This window comes from Sus scrofa, chromosome 3, assembly GCF_054392235.1.
Source record: "Sus scrofa isolate SSC_HxYL_T2T_F1_AM1 chromosome 3, Sscrofa_HxYL_maternal_Yorkshire_Landrace_v2.0, whole genome shotgun sequence".
NCBI lineage: Eukaryota > Metazoa > Chordata > Mammalia > Artiodactyla > Suidae > Sus > Sus scrofa.
The window spans coordinates 33,210,781-33,236,122 of NC_139385.1; the positions used below are offsets into that span (position 1 = coordinate 33,210,781).

Genomic DNA, 25,342 nt, shown 5'->3' on the forward strand with positions numbered 1-25,342 from the left:
AAAAGACCAAAAAAAAAAAAAATTTTTTTTTTTTTTAACAAACTCCCCTCCCAAACTCATAGACTATCTCTCTAAACCAGCTGTGCAGTTCTGGTCAGAATCCCTTCTGCCTGGACCACTTCGTCTGCCCATCCTTTCTCACCCTGCCTTCCACATGGGCTGTTAAGAGGACTGAATGAGGCGACAGCTGCAGCTTTATTTTATGTACACTTGTATTTATTTATTCTTATGTTGAAATATTTAATTGTTGCAACAATCTCTTCAAGTAGGGACTGCAGGAGTTCCTGTTGTGGCTCAGCGGGGTTAAGAACCCCACTACTATCCGTAAGGATGGGGGTTCCATCCCTGGCCTCGCTCAGTGAGTTAAGGATCTGGCACTGCTGCAAGCTGGGGCGTAGGTCACATATTTACTCAGATCCCGTGTGGCTGTGGCTGTGGTGTAGACAGGCAACTACAGCTCCGATTTTACCCCTAGCCTGGGAACTTTCATATGCTGCAGGAGCAGCCCTCAAAAAGACAACAAATAAATAAATAAATAAATAAATAAATAAATAAAGTAGGGCCTGCAGGCACCCCCATTTTACAAACGGAACACTGAGGCAGAGGGAGGGAAAAGGACTGGTTCAAGCACAGACAAATACGAAGGGGTGGATCCAGGGGTCAAGGCCAGGCCCTTGGTTCCTAAAGACGAGGTGATGCTGTCTTTCTAGAAACAAAGTGGGCTGAACCAGCCCCAAAGTGTCCTGAGGTTTCCATTCCAGAGGAACCCCTTTAAAGGCACAGGGAGCTGCTCTGGACTTGAGACAACCTGGGGTCCCACCCTCCGCAGGGAGCAGCCCCGCCCAACAGAGCCCAGGCCGCCCCTCGCCCCTCCCCGCAGCCCATAGGCAGCCAGCCCCTCCACAGGGGCAGGGCAGACAAGAGGGAGCCTGAGAATGCCCCTGGGCTCCAGGGAGAAGGGGGTCCTTGTCCTTGTCTGCCCCCCGCAGCCAGCGTGCTGATTGAAATCCCTGAAAATGGTTTTCACAACTCAGTTAACAGCAATCAATTATTCACGACCTCACTTCCCACAAACTTATGGACTGTCACTGTTAGCAAGATCGTTTCTGGACTCCACCCAAAAGCCCTGCTTGAAGCTGTCAGGAGGCCCGCTGTGTACTTCCTCCCTTCCCCACAGACCCCTGAAAAGGCCACCAACCACCAGTATCCACGTTGGACACTGGGGCAGAGAGACGGGGTGGGGAGGGCCCCTTGGTGCCCAGAGCCCGGGAGGGGCTGCTCCCAAACTATGTGACTCACTTCAGGCTCTGGGGCAGAACGTCTGACCTCAGTTCAATCCAGCTGGAAAATAGGGCTCAGGAATTCCAGACCCTCTGCCAGGCTCTGGGATGAATCCCACGTTATTTTATAAACTGCTTCAGGCTCAGAAAACATTGTGTTCTGCAGAAAGCATGACTTGTGAGGGTCTCCCAGACAGGCTGTCACCCTGCCAAGCTCATGGTCAAGAACTTTCGGCACTTGGCAGGGGCTTAGGGCCGGTAAGACCACCACTAGCATTTCTCCTCTGAAAAACTTGAGGCTGCCTTCAGGAACAAGTTCCCACATCCCAGAGAGAAGGAAGAAGATGTTACCCAAGCTCCCTGGGAAACTTTTAGGTTCTGGCATCAGACGCATCAGTGCTTAAGCACTAGTTCTGCCGCTTAAATAAGCATGACCTTCTCCAAGCTTCAGTTTCCACATCTGTAAAATGGGAGAGTAATGGTACCGGCCCTCTAGGGCTGTGGTTAAGATTAAATAGAACAGCACATGTGGAAACACTCAGTACCTTGCTTGGTACCTCACAGACACTATGGCCTCTTTTTTTTTTTTTTGGTCTTTTTGCCTTTTCTAGGGCTGCTCCTACATCATATGGAGGTTCCCAGGCTAGGGGTCAAATTGGAGCTATAGCCGCCAGCCACTGCCACAGCCACAGCCACAGCAACGCAGGACCCAAGCCGAATCTGGGACCTACACACCACAGCTCACGGCAACGCCGGATCCTTAACCCGCTGAGCAAGGCCAGGGATCGAACGCACAACCTCATGGTTCCTAGTCGGATTCGTTAACCACTAAGCCACAATGGGAACTCCACACTATGGCCTCTTATTCTATGACCTTGTTGCTTCTGAGGTGTACCAACTGATTTGATAATAGTTTTAGGACAATGGGCTGGGTTGGGAAGCACAAAGGCAATAGTCAAGTCAATTGTAGAATTCATTCCCAGATGTTAGAAGTACTATTTATTAAATATAAAAAGTTGCGTCATTTTTTTTTTTTTTTTAGGGCTGCACCCGTGGCATTTGGAAGTTCCCAGGCTAGGGGCTGAATCATAGCTGTAGCTGCCAGCCTACACCACAGCCACAGCAACACCAGATCTGAGTCTGCAATCTACACTGCAGCTCACAGCAACAACAGATGCCTAACCCACTGAGCAGGACCAGGGATCGAATTCACATCTTTATGGATACTAGTCGAGTTCCTTACTGCTGAGCCACAACAGGAACTCCTAAAGAGCTGTGTCTTAAGATGAGGGCCATTATTATTACAATCGCTATGTTAACTGGAGATGAGAAAGCAGGTACAGGGAGGCTATGTGACCAGCTCAAGGCCAAAGCCATGCACAGCGAGCTGAACTTGGATCCGGGGCCCCATATCCCTCTGGAGGGAGGAAGAGGAGGAAGAGCAGAGGCCACCAGACAACCCCACCCCACTTCCAACTCCTCCCCATCTTCCTACAATGACTGAAAGTGACAGAACAGTTCTTCTGAACCTGGAGAGCCCTGTCCTACTCTCCCATGAACGAGCCAAGCCTGTGCCTCTCCTGCCCTCCTGCCGCATCAGCACAGCCCAGCTGAGGTTGGCAATGGAGGGAGGGCACCTCTGCAGTCCCATCCCGGATGAAGGCTGTGACCTCAGCTGCCAGCCTCTCACGCGCCCCCACCCATGGGCCTGGAGAACAGAGACCCCAAAGAGAGCAGAGAAGCAGAAGGAGGCCGGTCAGGCCTGCAGGCAAGAGGGAAGGGACGGGGCCAGAGCTGGGAGAGGGGACGTCCCCTGGCCCACCTCGGTCCAGCCACTTCTCAGTCACCCGAGGAGGACCAGGCACTAGGTAACACCGTGGTTAAAAGCATGGGCTCCAAACCAGCCTACCTGGGTGAGAATGCAGACCCGCCTCCTTGCAGCCCTGCAACCTTGGGAGAGTTGCCCCACTTCCTCAGCCCACAGACAGGGACTTCCACACGCTCACATCCCAGGGAGCTGGAAGCATTAACACGCCTGGCCTAGCCATACGTGCTTAGTCAACAGCACCGGCTCTGACTCAGTGTTATTACTTAATTTGTATGATTATGGATGATCCTCATCAATGTCCCCACCCGCAGGCCACTGCCTCAGCTCCTAAAAGCGTGAAGTAAACTCTAAGGTGCTGCAGGTCTGGTGGCGGAGCCAGCCAGAAACCACGCAACGACACAGGATTCAAGGTCTGGCAAAGTCTCTGGCCTCTGGATGTTGAAATGACATTTTAAAGCAGGGCTCCAGAGCTCTGACTTTTAGAGCATTTCATGCGATTTGAAGGAAACAACGAGCTACTTCTGAGCAACAACTGTGTGCCCCAGGACGGATGAGGGGTGCCCTGATGGAGGCAGTGGACCAGAGGCCAGCCGTGACGGTGACAGGGGCTGCCCATGAGGTCTCGGGATGCTGGAGTTTATCGTCAAGCAGAAGGGCACGGACTGGGGACACGCGCCGCACCAGGGTAGCCAACTGCACACACGGAGTGGGTGGGTAAGGCTCCTTGTAACTCCCTCCAAGGGGGCAGGTCTCAGCTGAAAGAAGACAAGACATTCAACTAGAGCCCAGGAGACCACCAAAGACCTCAAAGTGGGGAAAGCCTAAGGGACCAGGAGATCTCTTAGTCCAGTTGAAAGATGGGGGGCAGAGACCCCGAGAGGCCCACAAAGAAGGAACACGAAGTGAGATACAGAACAAGGGCTGGGCCCCAGGGATCTAACTCCTGGAAGAATGGGTCTGCTCTGCGAAGGGCCTGAGTGACCCGGGCACTGCACAGCCCCCACACAGCCAGACCCAGCTGCTGGCCCCAGGCAGGCCAGCAGCCTCCTTCCTAGAGTTTCTCTGGGCTGATGCTGCCCGGCTCGAGTTGGTGCGGGAGGAGGTGGCTATCAAACACACACCCAGGGGATGGGATGCAGGACAGGTGAGTTTTGATATGGAGATGAAGGCAGAGACCAGTTCCCAGTTGGGGACATTGTTCTGAAGGGTCAGCAGGGATCCGAGAGGCCCCTGCAAAGGCGGGAGAGTTTCCTGTTGGAAATGGAGCGGCAATAAAGGCAGAGAAGCTCTGGGAAAAAAAAAAAAAAAAAAAAAAGACCATCGGGAGTTCCCGTCGTGGCGCAGTGGTTAACGAATCCGACTAGGAACCATGAGGTTGCGGGTTCGGTCCCTGCCCTTGCTCAGTGGGTTAACGATCCGGCGTTGCCGTGAGCTGTGGTGTAGGTTGCAGACGCGGCTCGGATCCCGCGTTGCTGTGGCTCTGGCGTAGGCCGGTGGCTACAACTCCGATTCGACCCCTAGCCTGGGAACCTCCATGTGCCGCGGGAGCGGCCCAAGAAATAGCAACAACGACAACAACAAAAGACAAAAAGACAAAAAAAAAAAAAGACCATCGGAGGCAGAACGGTTTTGGACAAGCAACAGGAAACTGTTTTTGTCTGTCCAGGTCCCCCTCCACATCATGTAACGTCTACGCCAGTCAACATTTCAGGCTTTAGGCAAACGGGGCTGATGAATACGCTGAAGGGGTTGCAGGGCCCCTTACACAGGAGAGCGCTTTACAGCGGCCCCGGCTCTTGTCCCTCCCCAGCTGACGTTCTATGCCCTTCATCCTGTCGGTCACACTGTCCCCCTCTTCCTCCAATCCCTGCCTAATCCCCTTCTATTCACTGTAGCCTAAATGTCCACTTGTCAGAAAAGCCTGTCCTGACGACCCCCTCTACACATGCTCACGTCCTCCCAGGACGGGAGCTACAGGCGGGGCTGGGACACTGTTTTGTCCGCTGCTCCTAGCACAGTGCCTGGTACACAGCAGGTCCCCAGTAAGACTGCAAGTGAAGTGTCTGTGAACGGCCTGGATAAAGCTACAGCAATGCAGGCATGCAATCCTTCCAGCACAGGATGCATGGCAGATCAGCAATGCATGCTGCTTGGAGCACGTCAAAACCGATCCCCGGCCCACGAGGTTAGCGTCCCATTCCTCCCAGAGAGTAGCCCTGTGCTTAGCAAGGTAGAAGCCCCTTTCCCAGTTCCCCAAGGGCCACCCTCCAGTCCCCAGCCCAACTCTAGGCCCAGGAGAATGCCGGCTTTACAAGAACCAGGAAGGCATCAGAGCTGACGGGCCAGGCTCTTTGCAAACCTGCACGAGTGTCAATGTATTACACAGGACAACAAAACACCCCGCCGGCCAAATTATTTGTTGTTTTTCGTAGGGCCGCACCTGCAGCATATGGAGGTTCCCAGGCTAGGGGTCGATTTGGAGCCACAGCTTCCAGCCTCCACCACAGCCACAGCAAAGCCATATCCGAGCAGCATCTTCCACCTACACCACAGCTCACGGAAACACCGGATCCTTAACCCATTGAGAGAGGCCAGGGATCGAACCCACGACCTCATGGTTACCGCTGAGCCACAATGAGAACTCCCCAAATTATTCTCAAAGGCAAGAGGAAGTTGGTCAATAGGACAAAAGCACAGAAGATTTGCTCTACCTTGATGTGGGCAGGCTAAGTGATAACTTCCCCTGACCCACTTACCCAACCTAAATCACATGAAACTTCAGGGGCTCCTCCTGCTACCTACCACTTCCTTCACTCAGTAGCCACAAAAGAAGCACTGAACAAACAATGGGAGTTAGGAACATGCAGCTAGTCACAGATTCTAACCCTAGGAGGAACTAGATTAACATCACGTGCTGTGGAGTACTTAGAGGATCTTGTTGAACAACTGCTATTGTGTTTGTGTCCTGTTTCATGAATTTCTGCTTTTATTTCTACTTAGTCCCTTTCCTACATACTTTGTTGTTCTCAACGACCTTTTGAAATAAAAATTGGAGTTTTAACTCAATCATTTCATCTTTTATATTTAATGTCCAAAGCTAAAGTATTTCTAAAATAGGCTATTAATTTTCCTCTGGGCACAGTTTTAGCCTCATCCCATGGGTTTTGATTTGAGATAATCTCATTTTCATTAATCACCCTACAATCTGAAATTCCATGTTTGATTTCTCTTTTGATTTAAGAGTTATTTAGAAGAGTTTTGGTGATTTGTTTAAATGTTTTAAGCAATAGCCTTTTAGAAGCTAATTTTTAATATATCTTACTATTTTATGAATGAGGCCTATTAGGTTTCTACTTCTGAAGTACATTAGGTTTGTTTTGAGACAAATTAATTACCAATTTTAATTAGGGCATCTTAGAATATCTTTAAAAAAAAGCCTTTAAAAAGAAAAGGCCATCTCTTAGAATAAACACACACACATACACACATCTCTCTGTGAAGAGTTTCACAGAAAGCTTACCAAAAAAGTTTTATCTTTTTGAAAATAACATCCAAAGAAAGTAAATAAACTATTAGGGGGGGTGGGGTGGGGAGGGGGGCTACCAGAATTTAAGTATTAGATTTCTCTGATCTGGAAATTCCATACCCAGGAATCATACCCAAAATGGCATTGCTCTGCATCCCCATTTTATTTTTTTATTTTTATTTATTTATTTATTTATTTTTGTCTTTCTGCTATCTCTTGGGCCACTCCCACGGCACATGGAGGTTCCCAGGCTAGGGGTCAAATCGGAGCTGTAGCCTCCGGCCTACGCCAGAGCCACAGCAACACGGGATCCGAGTCGCATCTGTAACCTACACCACAGCTCACGGCAATGCCGCATCCTTAACCCACTGAGCAAGGGCAGGGACCGAACCCGCAACCTCATGGTTCCTAGTCGGATTCGTTAACCACTGCATCTCGACAGGAACTCCTGCATCCCCATTTTAAAGAATAAAACTGAGACTGCCCAAGACTGAGTCAGATATACTATTCCATTTGAGCTGAGACAGGGTTTCTGATTCCACTAATGCCATCACCATTGAATCCAACTGTCTTCCAAAAGAACTGCTAAAGCAACTGCTGAAGTCTTCCCTTGTGACAATCCTTAAGCCTGATAATTGCACAAGGCACAACCAGAAGGGAAGTTCAAAACAAACAGGACTTTACCCCCAGTAAAGTGGGGTGGGCTGGCTAGAAAAAGTTCTTTGAGAAGCCCCAGAAAGAATATTAAGCCATTTGTCAGCCAGTGCCAAGCAAACCTGAAAGACAGGTGGATCTTAGGGAATCCTGACGTTCTTCTCCCAACCCTGTCAGTGCCTTTGCCTGCAAAAGTGGGACAGGAAATAGAAAAGGACCAGCGTTGCAGGAACCGATGCAGGACCGGAGCTGCTAAACAATACTGACAGTGCACACGAAGGCAGATCCTTAGGGAGAATCTCTGAGCTCCACTGCTGTGGCCACGTACAACGTCTGCAGTCCCAGAAGGAACATTTCAGCACACTGTTTCAATGCAAAATGACATATGCTACTCTAGGCTAGAGATCTTATTGGGATGTAGAGTTGTAGTCATCTGCTTCCCAGCAAGAAAACCAGAACAGCTAGAGATAAACAGAAGTCAATCAAAGCAGAAAGCGACATTGGAAAAACTCTTAATTCTGCCAGACCTGTTTTGTCGCATAAAGATAAGAGGCCTTTGGACAATATGGCTTCAGTATAAGAAATTAAATGATGGCACCCTTCCCCAAAGCAGTGAACGTCAGGCATGCTTCCCACATCCTTGAGATGGAAGAACAGTAATCCATTAATGAATTGTGATTCTACAGATGCTCTATTTTGCAAGACTAATTACTTTTTTGAAAGTAAGCCTTGTTCCAGAGTTTCAACACATGATGCTATCACCAAGCTTTACTTCCTAGTAGGAAAAGTAAGACTTAAAAATTAAAAACACTTGTTAGAGTTCTCTTCTGGCACAGAGGGTTAAGAATCCAGGGTTGTCACTGCAGTGGTGTGGGTCGCTGCTGTTGCACGGGTTTGATCCCTGGCCCAGGAACTTCCACATGTCACGTATGCAGACAAAATAATAAAAAAAATAAAATAAAATAAAATAAAATTTACACTCATCAAATCAACCCATTAAAAAGAAGAGTAATCAAAGCTATTTCTCTCCTACATCTATAGCCAACAGAAATGTTTACCAAACACTTGTTTACTAAAAGACTTGCACAAGAAATGTTCACAGCAGCACTCCACATAAAGGCCAAAAACTGGGAACTTGACAATAAACAGAATGGTCATATGAATCGTGGTGTACTCCGTTCACAATGAAATACTACAGAATCATGGAAACGGACAATTACAGGTACACGAAACAATATAGATACAGAGTCAGCAATTTTTTTTTTTTTTTTTATAAAGAGCCAGAGAGCAAATCTTTTGGTCTTTTTGGGCCACGTGGTCTTTGTCGAGTCTACTCAATTCTGCAATTAGAGGGGCTAAAGCAGGCAGCCAAATGGATGTGGCTAAGTTCCAATAAAGCATTATTGATGCATGTTGCATATTTCATACGCTTTTCTCATGTCACAAAATATCCTTCTTTTGATTTTTTTCCCAACCATTTTTTTGAAAATGTGAAATCCATTCTTAGCTCACAAACCATATAAAAACAGATGACGAGTCAGATTTGGCCCTCAGGCTGTAGGCAGCCGATTGCTGATGTCATCGCACATAATCTAATCGCACATAACATTCTGAAAAAGAAACTGGGCAGAAAGCAGTAACGACCACGTGATTCCATGTCTTAAAAGACGTAAATGTAATCCATGGGGTCAGAAGCCATGATAGAGGTTACCTCTGGGGTCGAGGATGGGGGGATCAGAAGTGGGACTGAGGAGTTCCCATTGTGGCTCAGCAGTAATGAACCTGACCAGTATCCATGAGGAGGCCTGTTCGATCCTTGGCCTTTCTCAGTGGGTTAAGGATCTGGCATTGCTGTGAGCTGCTGTGTAGGTCGCAGAGGAGGCTCAGATCCTGTGTTGCTGTGGCTGTGGTGTAGGCCAGAAGCTGTAGTTCTGATTTGACCCCTAGGCTGGGAACGTCCATATGCCAAGGGAGCAGCCCTAAAAAGCAACAACAACCAAAAAAGTAGGACTGAGAAGGCTCCTGAGAAGGAGGGAGTCGCAAACCTCTGTGCCGTGGATTCCAGTCCTGGTGACTCGAGTGTGGCCACTTGGTTGACCATACGGTGATGATTTCTGTTCTGTATGCGTGTTCTACTTCCAGCAAAATTTAGCAAGTTGTTCAAATCAAGGCAGGACCATTCAATCAGCTTCAAAAACAGATGTGTAAAGCGAGGCACTGCCGTCCAATTAAATCAGCTACGAGTCCATCACTGTGGCCAGGTATCCGGGTATCGGCCAATGCTAGAGTATTTAAAAATGTTCAGTAGTTCAAGGCAGATTTAAATGGTGTTTCTTCTAGCTATTCTCAACTTCGCTGTCATGGTGAAGTGCATTTCATGGGTTCAGGGCTGGTGCTCCAGTAGATCCCAAGCAGGCCGTTCTGGTCCATGTCCGTGGAAACTGACGGCGTCGGCCTGATACGGGCTCCTCCCCGCAGGGAGACCCACCATCAGTGCTGTGAATACAAACAGCATCTGGCGAAACAGGTGGCCTTCAACCTGCAGCAGAACCGGCCCTGGACCCACACAAAGGAGAAGGGCCAGGCCTGGCTTCCACTTGATTCCGAGAGAATATGCAGTTAATTACTTTTCCTCACAGTCAGCAGCTGAGTCGCACCGAAAGCCATGCTTGTAATTACTGCTGTAATTATTATTTTAATACAAATCAGTAACTTATCAAAATATTACCCTCTAGGTGCTACCTCGCTGCTGCAAGGATGGAGGGTGGAGGGGGCCACCCCCGCCCTGCTGTGGGTGCCAGGACAGGGGAGACCCTGGTGAGGGTCCTTCCACCACAGCCAGACTGCCGGCTTCCCCACTGCCCAAGTCCACGGTCAATTTCACGCTCAGCCTCTCTTTAGAGATGCCGAGTCAGGGTCTAGTGACCTTGGGTGACCCACTCACTGCTGGGTCTCAGTGGTTCCATCCACGAAATGGGCAAACAAACAGTGTCCCCCTTTCGCAGAGCCTTTCTGAAGAATTCCTCACCAGAATCGCTTTGTGAAAATACTCCATGCAGTACAAGCACGTGACCTGACACACAAGTTTCCCAGTCGCGTGGCCTGAGTTCAAATTCCAAGTCTACTGTCTGTGACTCTGGGCAATTCCTGACTCTCTATGCCTCAGTTTCCTCACCTGTCAATGGGACTAATGTTAAGATTGTTGTAATGATTAAATGAGATAATCCATGAGATGCTGTTTAGCACAGTGCCTGGCACATAGCATTTAATAGATAATAGCGGGAGTTCCCATTGTGGCTCAGAGGTAAGGAGCCCAACGGGTATCCATGAGGATTTGGGTTCGATCCTTGGCCTTGGTCACTGGGTTAATGATCTGGCGTTGCCATGAGCTGTGGCATAGGTTCGAAGACTCGGCTTGGATCCTGCGTTGCTGTGGCTGTGGTGTAGGCGGGCAGGTGTAGCTCCAATGTGCCCCCCTAGCCTGGGAACTTCCCTATGCCACAGGTGTGGCCCTAAAAAGATAAGGAAAAAAAGATAATAATAACAATAATAATAGTTATTACTATTGTTATTATTATTGAGAGTTGTAAATTCAAATCCTAACAGCAGTCCTGCAGGAAACACAAATAAGCAAGGTAGACTGGTGGGCTCCATGGCAAAATGAAAAGCAGGGCCACATGTAAAGGGGTAGCTCTAGCTCCCCCCTCGAATTATTATCTTCTTGGGAATAGCGGCCAGAAATTCAAAAGTTTTAATAGGAACTCCAAATTAGATTTTAATTTGAAATCATTGATTTTAAAATGTTGGCCAGTAATTTAATTTTTTAAAAAAAAAGAGAGAAGGGAAAGAAATCTCTCTGCTGCCATCACAGCATCAGTACAGCCCAGCTCCAACCCACGGAAAACCCGGTTCCCTTCATCGGCAGGTACTTTTCTCACGCCTGCTTTTGTTGGGGGTTTATGATACCTGCTCACGACAATAAAGAGTCTGTTTCCTCCACGTGACTTATTTTTTACCCTAAAAGAAAGCCAAACAGCAGTCAGCCTCTTGACCTAAGAGGAGTTAATAATCCAGTCCACGCCCCCTTGCAAACAGGCCAGTTTTTCTCTTAGCCTCCGGGAGCCTCCTCCCAAGGCCACCTCCTTGCTGTTCGCTGTCATCACCTCATCTTCTAAACAAGAGGGAATCAGATGTAACAATTCAAAAACTATGCCTCCATAGGACGCTGAGAAAAAGCAGGTACTGGGGGCATTTTCCATCAGGCAAGGCATCTTTGGTAACGCCTGATGACAAGCAAACAGGGTTCTCTGTGTCTTTTACAAGAGCTGCCCCTTCTGAGCTGGGGATAAAAGAAAGAGGAAGAGACACAATGAATAGGCTTTTATTTCAAAGAGAACATCTGCAAAGCACGGCCCTGCATTAAAAAATAAACAGAAAACAGCCACTAGTCTGGGGGGAAAAAAAAAAACCAACTTTCCCATTACATCTCTAATTAATAAAGCGCCATTTCACAAGGAAAGAAGAAAAAAAGAGAGAGCCACGTTTCCACATCCCCAAAGAAAGGATGCTTAATGAGGTAAGCACTGTATTACTTGATCCATCTAATCTGGTCTTAATACTATCCTTAAATAATGTATACATTAGCTCTCCATTACCCAAAACATTTGTTTATTTTATTAACATAAGTCTGGTTGAGTGCTAAGACTTTGGGAAATTATCATGCCGTCCTTGGACTGTTTTTTATTGCTTCTCCTCTTGCTCATTATAAAATGATTAGTTGTCTCCACTGCCCTTTTGAATTGCTTGTTCCAGCCGTGCTGCGGTTCTGTTAGCCTGGTTCTGACGGGAGAGTCTTGGTTCAGGGTTAAGTTAATGTAGTCATTACGGGCCCATGTGGGGATCCATTCATCACGATTAATTCATGTCCAACACACGGGAGACAGGAGCACAGAGTCAACGTGCAGCGGGAACTCAGCGGGAAGCCAAGAGATGATGAGAAGGGTCCAGACCCAAGCCCCTACGACAGGCTTGGGGAACCCCACAACCACAGGAGCAACCAGACCACCACCTAGCACATCGGAGGGGAGCCCACGACTGGGATGGGCCCTCAAACGGACCCGAGCCCCATTCCTCCTGAGGTCTCACTGAAACCTTTCCACGTGAACTTCAGAACAAAACAACACCGCTGGGTACCAGGAGCGCATAGTACCTTTAAACTGGTTCAGCCAAGGTGTAATAGACCTCGTCATCCCATCACCCCCTTGTCACTCATACATCTCAACTGAGGTCAGGATTCCAATTAGAATTAGAGTCTTAGAGACTATCACATAGGCACTTATGTTTGAGACAGGCGGGGACCCAAGACCCTTGCAGCAGTGCTTGCAGGTGGACAAAGTTCTCCAAGAGCCACAGAATACAAAGGAACTACAGGGGCTAAAAACAACTGTGGGCAGGTGCGGCTGGAACAAATTATGGACAACAAGATACAAAAAGACCAAAAACCTAACTGCCATTTCTGAAGAGCCCAGAGCAGGAAAACCACCAAGGGGGGGAGAGGAGGGGCAAAGCACCTAAGTCACCCCTCCCCTCACCCCCTATAAGGAACCAGCTCACGTCCCTCGGGAGCCCACAAGGAAGCCTGCAAGGGAGCTGCTGCTTGTTTTCACTCCCCTCTGCTGCAGCAGGGGCCCCAAAGAAAACCTTGCCTGAATTTCTTGTCTGGCCTCTTATCAACTTCTACGGATTAAGGAAGGCCAGCAATCCTGGTTGACAATATGTTAAGGAACTTCTTTTACTTAAATGTCACTTTACAGGCATGCGAGGCCATGAGAGCCCTGACACGGCCATTTTGATTGACTGATTACATTTATATATTTAAAGGAATATACAGTTATTACAAGTTTATTCAAATGTCCCCAAGAAGCAGAGGATGGGTGCAATTGTTTCTGCCCTGTTTCTTGGTCTGAGTGTGGGTTACTTGGGTGTGTTGAGTTTGTGAAAATTCGTCAAGCTGTACCTTTAGAAGAATGAGCAATTTAGTGTATATGTTTTAGTTAAAAAACATTTTAAAGTCCAGGCAAATGTTAGGAGATGAATAAATTCTATACAGACAGGAGTAGAAACTTCACTAAAACCTGCTGTAATAAAGACTGTCCATGCAGCGGCTTCAAGCCCTGATGTATATACAACATGCATGTGCCTCTTACACTGGGATTCCTGGGGTCAGTGTGGAGCTATTCTGGCAGAAGATGTCCATTTAAAATAAGTCCTCAGAGTTCCCGTTGTGGCTCAGTGGTTAATGCACCCAACTAGTATCCGTGAGGATGCGGGTTTGATCCCTGGCCTCGCTCAATGGGTTAGGGATCCGGCGTTGCCATGAATGGTCGTGTAAATGGCAGACGCGGCTCGGATTCCGAATTGCCATAGCTGTGGCACAGGCTGGGAGCTGTAGCTCCAATTCGACTCCTAGTCTGGGAACTTCCATATGATGTGGGAGCAGCCCTAAAAAAAGACAAAAAACAAAAACATAAAAATAAATAAAAACAAGTCCTCAATCAGAAATAAATAAAATTAATCCACCCCATTAAAAAATAAACCTCACTCACAGCCTCTTATCTTCTCTCAGCATCCCAACTGTAGGTCATTGCATTTGCAACAATTTGATACTTTTAAAATATGTTTGCTTGTTTGTTTGGGGGTCATCCTGCCTCCAGACCATAAACCCCACGAGGGCGAGGCAGGGCTGTCTTTCTCCCGCATGCTCTGCCCCATGATAAACAGCAGGCACTCAGACGTTACTGTTCAATTAATGGGCAGATGGAGGAGTGGGCGGGAAACCTCTGGTGGATTTTACTCACTCATTCGCTCCTCATCCCCCAAGGATTAATTACAAGGCGACGGAAGGGACACACCGCCAACTGGTCAACCTGTTCCCACTTGCTTCTGCCCCAAGACTAAAGACGGGAGCCCCATCTTATATTCATGCAGGGTTTCTGAGCCTCAAAAAACTTGCTCCTCTGTATATCCAATTACATCCTCACAACTCAGTGAGGGGGTATCCATGAGCACTACCAGGCACAAACACCAAAAAGACACAAAGAGGGGAAAATCAGGTTCCTCCCTGCCAGAGTCGGAACCTAAGCCAGGATGCTCCAGAATGTTCCACTCTCCCATGCCCCATCCCACCCCAGTCAGCTCTTCAACAACTCACAACATCCCAACACATGTTATTGGGGCCCAAGGTGGTGAGAAGCACAGAAAAGGGAAGCATATTACCCACACCCCCAACAAAGGGGAAACCAGTTGACCAAATTGCAGAATGCACGCTGATTCTATTTTTTCTTGAGGACGCAGACTTTGCAATAGCCTAATGCTTACAAGTATTTGCATATTCTGGGCTTATACCAATGGCAGAGAGAGAAGGAAGGAAACCTCCATCACGCCCAAGGGCAGGCAAAGGCAGTCAAGGTACAGAAGTGCTGTGAATAAATCCCACAGGGATCACCCAAAAGTGACCACAGACACTTATTTTGGGCTCGTCACAGTTAACATGGAGATCATCCAAGCAGAGGTTGAAAACTTAACAGCCCCCAGGGCCCAGTCAGGTATCATAGGTGAAGGAAGAGTTTTGGGGGGAGCTCTTAGGAACCTGAGCATCTCAGGAAGCTCCTCCCAGCTTGGCCAGTGGACAAGAGGAAAGACCCAGTGCTGTCAGATCTCATGACTTTTTAAAGGCATCGCAAACATCTACATCCACGTTGTCTTCCGTCCCAATCCTTACATTCTGCTGCCTTTTGAAGACCGTGTGGGCAAAACTTACCCACAGGCTATGATCACAAGAGGGCCCATTTTGCAAACATCGCTTATGGTAAGGCTGCATCAGGAAGGAAGATGGGATCGTGGGTCATCAGCCAGGGCTGTGCCTGGTGTAGGAAGGTCCTTGTACTGCAGGTGTCCAGGCCATACACTGCTCCCCCAACCCAACACTACATGACATACCTCCTAGGCCTACAGCTTCCAACCACCTGCTCCCCTTGCAAACCTCATCTCCAGGTGCATCTCTGGGCTCCTTATTTAGCTAGAAGATGAACCTGAACCCCATGAATGAAGCAGTCTAGGCCTCAAGTCTGGTAGTTTGGGGGTGGGAGAGATTGGGGCTTCAAGCCTCCTGAATCTCACTGTTCCTGGCCCCCACCTGTAGAGAGGACACCTCTCTCTTGTGTCCAGGAAGCCACTCTGGGGTGAAATGGGCTAGAATGGAAGAGGAAGCACTTTGTGGACAAGCCGTGGCCCTAACCCTCACCTCCATGAAGGTGGGGGCACAGCTGTCTTGTTCACAAAGGCAGTCCCAGGGCTGGGCACTGCTGGAGCAGAGGGTGGATGGATGGATGAATGGGTGGGGGGATGGGTGGATGGATGGATGGCTAAGGGGGAGGGGAGAGAGGGCAGGGGCTGAGGGACAAGGGACTGACTGACTCTGAACTGGGTACAGACCAAGATCACAACCTTTAGAGTCACCACCAATCTTCAGTTCCTAGTCCAACTGTCTCTTAGCTCTTTAACTTTCCTCCAACTTATTGCTTTGCTATTCTTACTGGTAATTAGTAAAACAGAGGTAAGACTAATAGTCCCCAACTTGCAGGAGACGGTAAGGATTCAGTAAGAGCCTATCTTCCCAGTACTTCCACAGTGTCTGGTGCAAGGTAAGAATTCAGTACAGAGAGAGATCCTCCTCCTCCCACCATCAGGGTCACGGTTACAATGCTTGTACCCCTTGGGTAGGGGACATTTGCATCAATTTCTCTGCCCCAGTAGCTGAACTCCTTTGGGCTTAAACCATGTGACTTGTGGCCAAGGATTACAGCACAGGATTCCTGGGGAGGAGACACACTTGTCATTAGCATCCACGGGCACATTAGCCTGGATTAGATGCGTAGATAAGCCAGGAGTCACCTGGCTGGGACAAACCAAGCCTGACACAGAACAAATCCATTCTGGCGTCCTTAGAGGGCCCTGAAGGGGGGGAACTTCGCCCTCCCCCAAAAGACGTGAGGATGCCCTCAGAGTTCCTCCTCTCCCCAACCTGCCAGGTCTGGGCTCCCAGGCCCGAATACCAAGAACGCCAACCTCCTGGCTCTCTATGTTGTTGAAGGGGTTAAGGTGACACACGCACCCGCCCCAGTCCCTGCCACCTCCTTTGTTGAGGCTGTGGCTTTCGATGGGGGAGGGGGCAACCCTAACCACAGGAATCCGAAGGGCTCGGCCTGCTGAGCATCTGCGGGCAAACGGGTAGTTTCTTTTGCAGGCGGAAGGAAGGAAGTGCCCACAGGACACTCGGACTGCGTGTCCTTAGAGATACCACGCCCCCCCGCTTGGCCCAGGCTCTTGGGGACAAGCCGTGGGCTCCTCCAGGGAGAACCGCAGAGCTGTTTAGCTGGGTGAGTGGAGCAGCGGGAGGCCTGCTGATGAGAACGACAGGCTGTCTGGCCAAGGAAGCCGCCACTGCCCCGTCTTGCCCTCCTCTCCTCCGTGGAGCTGAATTCAAACACCTTACCCCGCCAACTCAGCAGTTCAGGTTCAATTATTCCCTAGTAGGCACGATGCATATTTCACTAAAGGGTGATACCTTTTTTTCCTGGACCATAAAATCCTGTCCTTGGGGCTGGGCACTGTGACTGAATCAATTACCTATGCGCCTCCCTAAATGAGTTCTGTGGTTCCAAGGTTGGGGACCTTCACAAGACGTTTAAAAGAGGGTAAGTGTGGAATAGAGTGGAGAAGAGCACAGACGGCCTGGGTTCAAATCCCGGCCCTGCCATTTATACCATGAACTTTGGGAAAGCTGTTTTTCACGGAGCCCTTTGCCTCAGTTTCCTCACTGCAGACCGAATTTTAAACCGGCTGCTATTTGTAAAACACCCCAAACAGGGTCTGGTTCCGTTAAGCACCATGACTGCTGGCTGGCTGCTGAAACAGAATAGTGCTTTCCCTGAAGGAACAAAATAAATAAGGACTAAAACATCGGAACAGCTACATAGGTGTCAGCACTGTTATTATCATCACTCTTGTCTCATTATTTAGGGGTCTCATTCAAGAAAAAATTGCATCTCTGCTTCTTTTTGAGAGTTGGCACATCTTTAGGAACCTGGAACAAGAAAGTGAGAAAAGTGGATGAGGATTTTTCAAGAATGATCTGGCTGCCTAGAGGGTTTTTCAAAGGAGGACGCAGTCAAGGCACTCTGAAATCCACATGCTGATTGGAACAGCACGAGCCTGGGTCCGGATCCCGGTTCTGCTGTACCCGCTGCACTGTCATCTCAGTCAGAGAGCAAGCCGCTTGCCCATGCTCAGCCTCGGTTTCCTCATCTGTGAAATGGGGACAAGAGCAGTCTTCTCCCACAGAGTTGGGAAGATTCAAGGAGACAGAGAGGTCTGCAAAGGCTTCACTATCCCTGCCACATAATTGGTACCTAAGACCGGCCATTTCTAGCCAGGTAGGTGTCCTTGGCCTCAATTTTACATGTAACAGTTTCTTCCATCCTGGAATTATTATTTTTGTATGCAGGCAATGAATAACATCTTTTATGCAAAACACCTAAAGGATGCCTGGCATACAGCTGGCACTCAATAAATGTTAGTTCCCCTCCCCCTACCGCATTCCATCCGGCTCCGAGGCTGACACACACAGAAGGAGTTGGACGCACTCTACTGCCTTGGACTGCACTCAAACCCTACTTGGCTTGGGGAAAACGAATAATTGCGAAAAATTGCTTATTTCCAAACATACTAAGAGTTTCTTTTTAAGAACAACAGCTCACATTCAAGCATTTATTATGTGCCAGGCGCAAACTGGCTCACACATATCATTACATTTCATCCTCACATAACCCTAGGAGGTGGCAGAACCAAATTTGCAGAGGAACCAAGTCCGAGTGGCTTGCCCAGGATCCCTGAGACCAAGAACAGGGCTGGGATCTGACTCAGTGTGGCAGACCTAAGGGTGGTTAATGGAGGCCTCTGTCATTTGTGCTGGGGTCTAGCACAGGTTTCTGGTGACTTTTCTCCTGTTCCCACACCCCTTTCTTTGAACTTGAGTTTTGTCAAAGTCGCACTTGTATTCTACTGATTTTTTTTTTTTTTTTTTTGCTTTTTTAGGGTCGCAGTTGCAGCATACAGAGGTTCCCAGGCTAGGAGTCAAATCAGAGCAGCAGCTGCCAGCCTATGGCAGAGCCACAGCAGTGCCAGATCCGAGCCACATCTGCGACCTACACCACAGCTTACAGCAAGTCCAGATCCTCAATGCACTGAGTGAGGCCAGGGATGGAACTTTTGTCCTCATGGATACTAGTCAGATTTGTTATCACTGAGCCACAATGGGAACATCCCTGTTGATTTTTAAAATTTCCCCCAAAGTATTCTCCCTGGCTTCAGACAGACAGGGACTAGAGGCAATAGAAATGGGAGATGAAAAGGGTTGGAAAGGGTGAGCTTTATCGTAAGGGACAAGTCTCGGGGCAGAATTAATCCACAACAGAGACCAGGGCAGCCTTTACCCTCGCAGTCCAATTACGTCGGCACCGTGCACTTTAGTCTTTCCGCATATAGCTTTATGGCCCCGCTATTCATAAACAGCTCTGGGTGGGAGGACAGACCCTTAGTACAGAGATATCCTTAAGTCTATGTTGTTTTCTGGGGAAATACACACACACACACACACACACACACAGATGTCAGATATCTGCTCCAGCTCAAAATAATTCTTCTATTAAGACCATGGATCTAACTTGGACAATCCCCAGCAAACACAAACTCATGCTTTGGCTTCCTATTTGCAAAACAGCACACATTTGTCACTCAACCTTCCGAAAGATTTTTTTTTTTTAAATTGATAAAACTAGAGATGATGTCTAAAGTGTAAGAAGACTGGAAGGAAAGTGAATATATGTATATGTGCAAATAATAATCTCTACTTTTATTTATCTATTTTACTTAATATTTTCCAGTACATGATTAAGCAGATGGCAACATTTGCAGTAAGATAAATATTGTTCAGTGATGCATATTTCTGTATGCAAAGTGTAATGCGTTGCTCAAGCAAAATAAAACTCCATTGAAAGTGTGAGAAAAATGAACCTTCAATAAAATACCCTCTGTTCTCTCTGGTCTCAAAACATTTGGATAGAAAGAAAAGCTATGCCTCTGAGGCTGTTAGAACCAGAGGCGATCTGGATACAGTGAACCAATTTTTCAAAGTCACTGCCAGTGTCTGAAAAAGTCCTGAGTTATCCGAGTAATGTGAAGTATGAGGAATTTCTGCAGAAAAATCAACAATTGAAAGGGGTCAGACAACACAGAAACCCTATTCTGCTTTAAGAGAGGGAGCGAGAGTGTTTGTGTGTGTGTGTGTGTGTGTGTCAAGACAATAAAAAATTAGGTTTCTTAAGTGAAACTTACTGAGTAACAGTTTATCTAAGGGCACAAGCAATAAATTCGAGGACTTCAAGAGGATCACTGGAGGCAAAGGGAAAGAAAATAAACATTCCTTACATTCACACACATTAGCACTCTGATTTCATTCTCTCCAAAACGGCATCAGAACCCTTAGTGTGATCTTTCTGACACGCTCCTTGGTGTTTTCTCTCCCTTGATAAGCAAGCCCATCTGTTTCTTACATCCTGAGATGACAGCAAAAGTCACAGCTTACTGGAGTCCCAATAAAGGAGTGAGTGTCACGGCCACAGAACTCAGATGCAATCCACCCAATAATTCTAACTCACACGAGAGCTGCGAAAGAGTCTGGGACGAAAGGAAAGGGGAGCTTGCAAATCTTTCATGGCTATGTCCGTCGCGCCAACCGGCACGCTCTCGGGCTCTGTCTGCTTGAGAATCTGGGTGTATTTCCTTTGCTTCTTAAAATGCACCCCAAATGCAATCAGGTCCTTCTACTGGGGTGCAGCTCTCCCAACAGAGAAGGTTCAATGCAGAAGGTCTGGGAGGGTGGCCGCAAGGCAGCAGCAAGGTGTGTAGTTTAGAAAAGGCTCTGAACACAACGCCTACCTGACACTCTTTGGGACACACCCTCGGCCACTGCCACCAGAGCCACAGTCCCTCTGTATCCAAGACCCACAACTGCCCATCCCACCCTGTCCTCCACAGAGCACAGAGACGAAGCATCGTCTCCCAAGCATGTGCCTCGCCAGCTCTTTACGAGAGCCATCTGGAAAATTACGGGGAATTTTTTTTGTTTTAATGTTCCACTCCCGAATCTCCCTCCAAAGCATCACGGGCTGGCAGCCTTGGCAGGGTCAGCAGACAAACCACATGTTCTGAGGGCCTCCCTGGCCTGCCAAATGGTCTGGTCCTCTCCTCGCCTGCAACCTCAGCTCCGGTGACACCGGACTTTGGGAACAGCCTGCCCCCTTCTGGTCTGTTTGAGCTCCATGGAAGGGCAGGGGCTGGGTGGCTGAAGCTAGAGGGGGACAGACCCCCGCTCCACAGGGCATGTCTGTGCTGTGATTTTAGGATCTGGCCAGGCATGAGGGTATGAGTTGGGGACAGGAAGAGAGAGGAGACAGACAGAAAAAGTTCAAATCCAGGAGAGACCGCAGTGAACAACAGCATGGAAGACAACCACGAAGATGGGAGGAGTGCAGAAAAAAAGGCAAAAAGAAATATATGTATCTATCAGAAGAAATGGAGACCCTGGGAGATGTGTGTAGGGGCACCGTCACTGAACTTGCAGGGAAAGCAGTTTCCGAAAAGCAGAGCAACTCCGTGGCTGGAACTGGCATTCCAAAAGGAATAAAAAAGGAAAAATGCCACGTTCCCACCTCCCTTCCCAACTGCAAACTTCTGTGCATCTGGGCTGGGGGATGAGAGAGGGAGACACAGCACTGAACGTGCAAAGAGCAGGTGTGGACGAAAGTCTCAAAATGTCAGAGGCCCAGGAGGAAAGCAGCCAACAGGGCCTCCTCCCTACTCTCCACTCATTTCAACAGGTGGGATGTGCACTGAAAAGGCATCTCCTAAGGGCTGTCTGGACCCCAGATGCACAGCCCCACACCTCCGTGTCCATCCTCGTGGGTTCGTTCTGTGGGCTCACGGTGCACGTCCTGAACCCCCTCCCACACCACCTCCCCTTAGGGCTCTGGGATCCAGAAAGAACTTCTAATTGCGTTTCTGCCCAAACACATCACTATTCACTCCCGGAGTTCAAAGGCAGTGTCTGAGAGTACTCTCTGCTATAAATAAGAGACACTCCGAATGTTCTGGTCCTCTATCAGGAACCTCACTCCACTCTCCCATTCGCAAATGGAGAAAAGACATCTCCCTGCTACCCACACAGATCAGCCAGCAACGCGAGATGCCATCGCCTCACATCTTGCCCTGGCTCAGCCGACAGTCACCAAAGAGCCAGGCTTTGGCAAAGACAGTCACCTCGACTCCAAAGAAGTTTAGCAGAGCAAAGAGCATCATGCTCTGTCTTCGGATGCAGCAGGCAGCCTTCAGTGAGGGCTCCCGAAGTGACAGACGACAGAGATGTGCATTCACGGCCCAAGATCCTCAAACTACGCCCTGGTGTATAATGTCCCCAAGGCCCCAGAGAAGTTCTGTTAGGCAGGCAGGAAGATGAAAATAACAGACAGACACTCAGCACATCGTTCTCCCTCAAGACAGACACTCACGCCCACAGGGTGTGGAGACTGGGGACGTACCCTGCGAGCTCCGAGCAGAGTGGGCTAAGCCAGGCCCACAGAAGGTGTGAAAGGCACCCTGGAGAAGTTGGGGACAGGGAAGGAAGCCACTCAGATGGCCCCAGAAGATCTGCGGAAGGCACAGTTTCAGAGTCTGTGCTGTTCACACCCAAGGAGGGCAAAGTAAACCCACAGGAGCTTAAGTCGTGATGCTGTGATCGGCCACACAGCTGGTGACAGGAATTAGCCATACTCAAGACAGAGGGCCAGACACAAACACCCAGATTGCGGCCATGCCCTGACACCGGAGCGCAGGGCGAGGAAAGTCAGAGAGGGCGGAGGAGAGGGCAAGGTTAGACGTGGAAGAGGCAGACATGCGTCTCAGGCATCCAGGGATGTTAGACAGGAGACCCAGAGTAAGACCAGGCACCCAAAACTGAATCTGGATTCCAGGGCACGACTGAGGACTTGGGGCACTGATCTCGGACCTCCTCTCAGGCCAGGCAAAGACAACTAGGCAGCAAGCAGAGGACCGAGGGGTATACATCCCAGCTCGGCCAAAACCCAAGCGATGCAGTGAGCACCACCGCCCAGGCAGCGGCTGAAGGTCCCGGGCACGGCCACTCTCTCAGACCGGGAGGGAGGCACCAACACCCATATGCACAGAGCAAGTCGGGGCGCCGAGGGAGAGTGACGGGAGACAGGAACCCAGCCAGGCTCTGGTAACCCCCCAAAGCACCTCCTCCGGAGATAACTTCCCCAGACCCCAAGGGGGCAGCCCTCGGCCCGTGAGCCTGAGCTGGGACCCCCATCCTGGTTTCCAGGGGAAAGCGATGTGGAGCCAGAAGGCTTGGGGAGTCCCAGTCTCCTGAGCGAGGTTCAAGGGCTGGGGGGCGCGGGGTCGCAACCGCCTATCTCCCTCCTTCCCTCCGGGACGCGAGCCCAAAGGGCATCTTACCAGCGCCCGCGAGGCCAGTGCCCCCCGGCTGGCCAGCTGCTGCACGCGGGGTGCTCCGGGGCCGCCTCCCCGCGCCCGCGCCGGGGGCCCCCGTCCTCCGCCGCCGCCGCCTCCTCCTCCTCGGGCTGCAGCTGGCTCGGCGGGCAGGTCCCGGCGCTCTCGGCGCGGGGCCGGGGCCGGGGGCGGCTGCTCCGCGCCGCCAGCCGCTGCGCCCCCGCGGCGCTCCCCGGCCCCGGAGTCTAGGCTGCTGAAATTCCACACGACCAGCGTCTGCAGTAGCAGCACGGTGAGCGCCGCGAGCAGCGCCGAGTGCGAACGCCGGGCCAGCCTCCGGGCGCACGGCGCCGCCACCATCTTCGGAGCGCGGCGGGCGAGCGGGGCGCGGGGACCCCGGGCGCTCCGGGCCGCCCCCGCGCTCCCCGCGGCTCCCGCGGCCGCCGCTGCCGCTTGGGCTCCCGCTCGGGCCGCCGCCGCCGCCGCCTCCTCGGCTCGCCGGTGCTCCTCCTCCGCCGCCGCCGCCGCTGCCGCCGCCGCCGCCGCCGCCGCCTCCACCGCCGCGGCGCGGAGTTTTCAGACGGGCAGGGACCCGGACGTCACCAGGAGGAGGGGAAGGCGGGGAGGCGGGGAGCCGGAGGCCGCGGAGGGGGGCGGCGGGCGCGCGCGCTCGGGCGGGGCGCGCGGGGAGGGCGGGGGCCTAGGCCGCGGGGCTCCCCCTCCCCACACCCCCTTCTGAGGGAGGGGGTCTCGCGGGATGGGGAATGGGCTGGGGGGACGCGGGCCCCGGCGGAGAGGGGCGGGGCGTGGGGGCGGAGCGACGGAGGAAAAAGCAGGAGGGAGAGGAAGGGGGTGGGGGCGAGCGGAGGGGACCGACACCCGCCCGGACGCGAGCCGGAGTGGGTGGGGGAGAGGGGGACAGTCCCCGCAGCAGAGAAGGCCGGGCAGGGGCAGAAAAGCCTGAGGAGCTTCGGGTGAGGGTGGGCCCGCGCAGGATCAAGGGGAGGTCGGAAGCTCCAGGGGTCCTGAGATCCTGCCTTCCATGTGGGAGGCAAGCACGAGGCAGCTGAGTGGAGCCGCCTCCCCGCCCCGGAGTTGCGGTCCAGGTGTCTTCTTTGGGCACAGAGACTGCTTGGCAGGTGGAGACGCGAAAAAAGTGTCTGGAGTGTCAGAGCCAGGGAAGGGTCTCAAGCGGTGGATCCCTGAATCCCGAGATCCCTGGCTTGAAGGGGCAGGGAGGAGGCCACAAATAAGAATCCGTGAGTGATGACTCCTGAATCATACCCCACCCCCTAGTGCCAATGATGTCCTAAGTGCTTCATTGAGTCATTTCTTTGATCCCTGAGGACAAACGGGTCAGGAGACTTCCAAATCCAGTTGGCGAGCACGTGCCCTAGTGGGAAAAGGGAGAGACCCAGTGGAGTTTCTCATCCTTCACATGCTGCAAGCCCCAAAGTCTTGCCCCAGTCTTCCACTAGGTCCTGCTTCACCTCCGACCTGAAGCCTGCCTGCCTGCCCGCAAAGGGCTCAGCTCCTGGGAGAACTGGTCTTGCCTCCTAAACTGGAGGCTGGACTGGGCTGGACTGTCCGGTGACCTTGAGCAGGGAGAACTCCTCCCTGGGCCTGAGCTTCCTCTCTCAATGAGGGTTTAAGCTGGCAACCCCAACGGACTCAAATTTCATCACCAGCCTTCTCTGACTCAGTCTTTCTAGTCTTTCCCTCCCAGTGTCCTCTTGCCCAGCAGCCCTGAGCACATGGTGAGCTGATAGAGGGAGTAGGTGTCCCAGACAGGACATAACACTCAGAATACAATAGCAGATCAAATCCTCAGCTTATGCATCGGAGACTCAGGGTGAGTGCTTTGCATCTTGACCACTGTGCTTTTAAACCTCATCCTAATTTTAAAGGGAAGAAAGTGGAGGAATAGAGGATCCATCCGAGAAGGAAGCAGGGAAGAGATTGTTTTATCCACTCAAGGAGGGTCCGTGAACATCATCAAGCGTCTGTCAGACACTGGGCGAGGCACAGAGGATCCAAAGGTAGGGCTTAACCTCCGCTCCACCAGCTTGGGGTCCAGAGGAGGAGCCAGATATACACATCAGTCATTAACAAGCAGTGAGGTCAATGCCACTTTGGAAATGTGCACAAATTGCTGTGAGTTCATGATGATGTGGTGGGAAGGACCACCAAGAAGACTTTCTGGACCCATGTAAGAGGCCAGCCTGCTTCCCTGAACTGGGAGTGTGAAATGCCAGCAAAAGGGGATCTAAACACCAGAGGAGACTCAGCCTTCAGAGTCTCCACGCCTGGCCAGACATATGGCCAGGTATAGAGGCCTCCCCCTTGGGCTGAGCCTACCTAACCACGAGTGAGATAACAGAGGCAAGCTTCTACTGCCATGCCACCAGT

The 25,342-nt window shown here is 50.6% G+C and overlaps 1 protein-coding gene across 1 annotated transcript in view; it reads right to left on the reverse strand.

The window, feature by feature from the left end:
• The window catches only part of XYLT1 (xylosyltransferase 1), a 334,324-nt gene extending 310,835 nt beyond the window's left edge, over positions 1 to 23,489 (reverse strand). The window contains exon 1 of the mRNA XM_021086555.2: positions 22,940 to 23,489. Coding sequence (XP_020942214.2) covers positions 22,940 to 23,293 — 354 coding nt within the window. The 5' untranslated portion in view covers positions 23,294 to 23,489. The remainder of the gene's footprint in view (positions 1 to 22,939) is intronic.
• Positions 23,490 to 25,342: the final 1,853 nt, after the last annotated feature.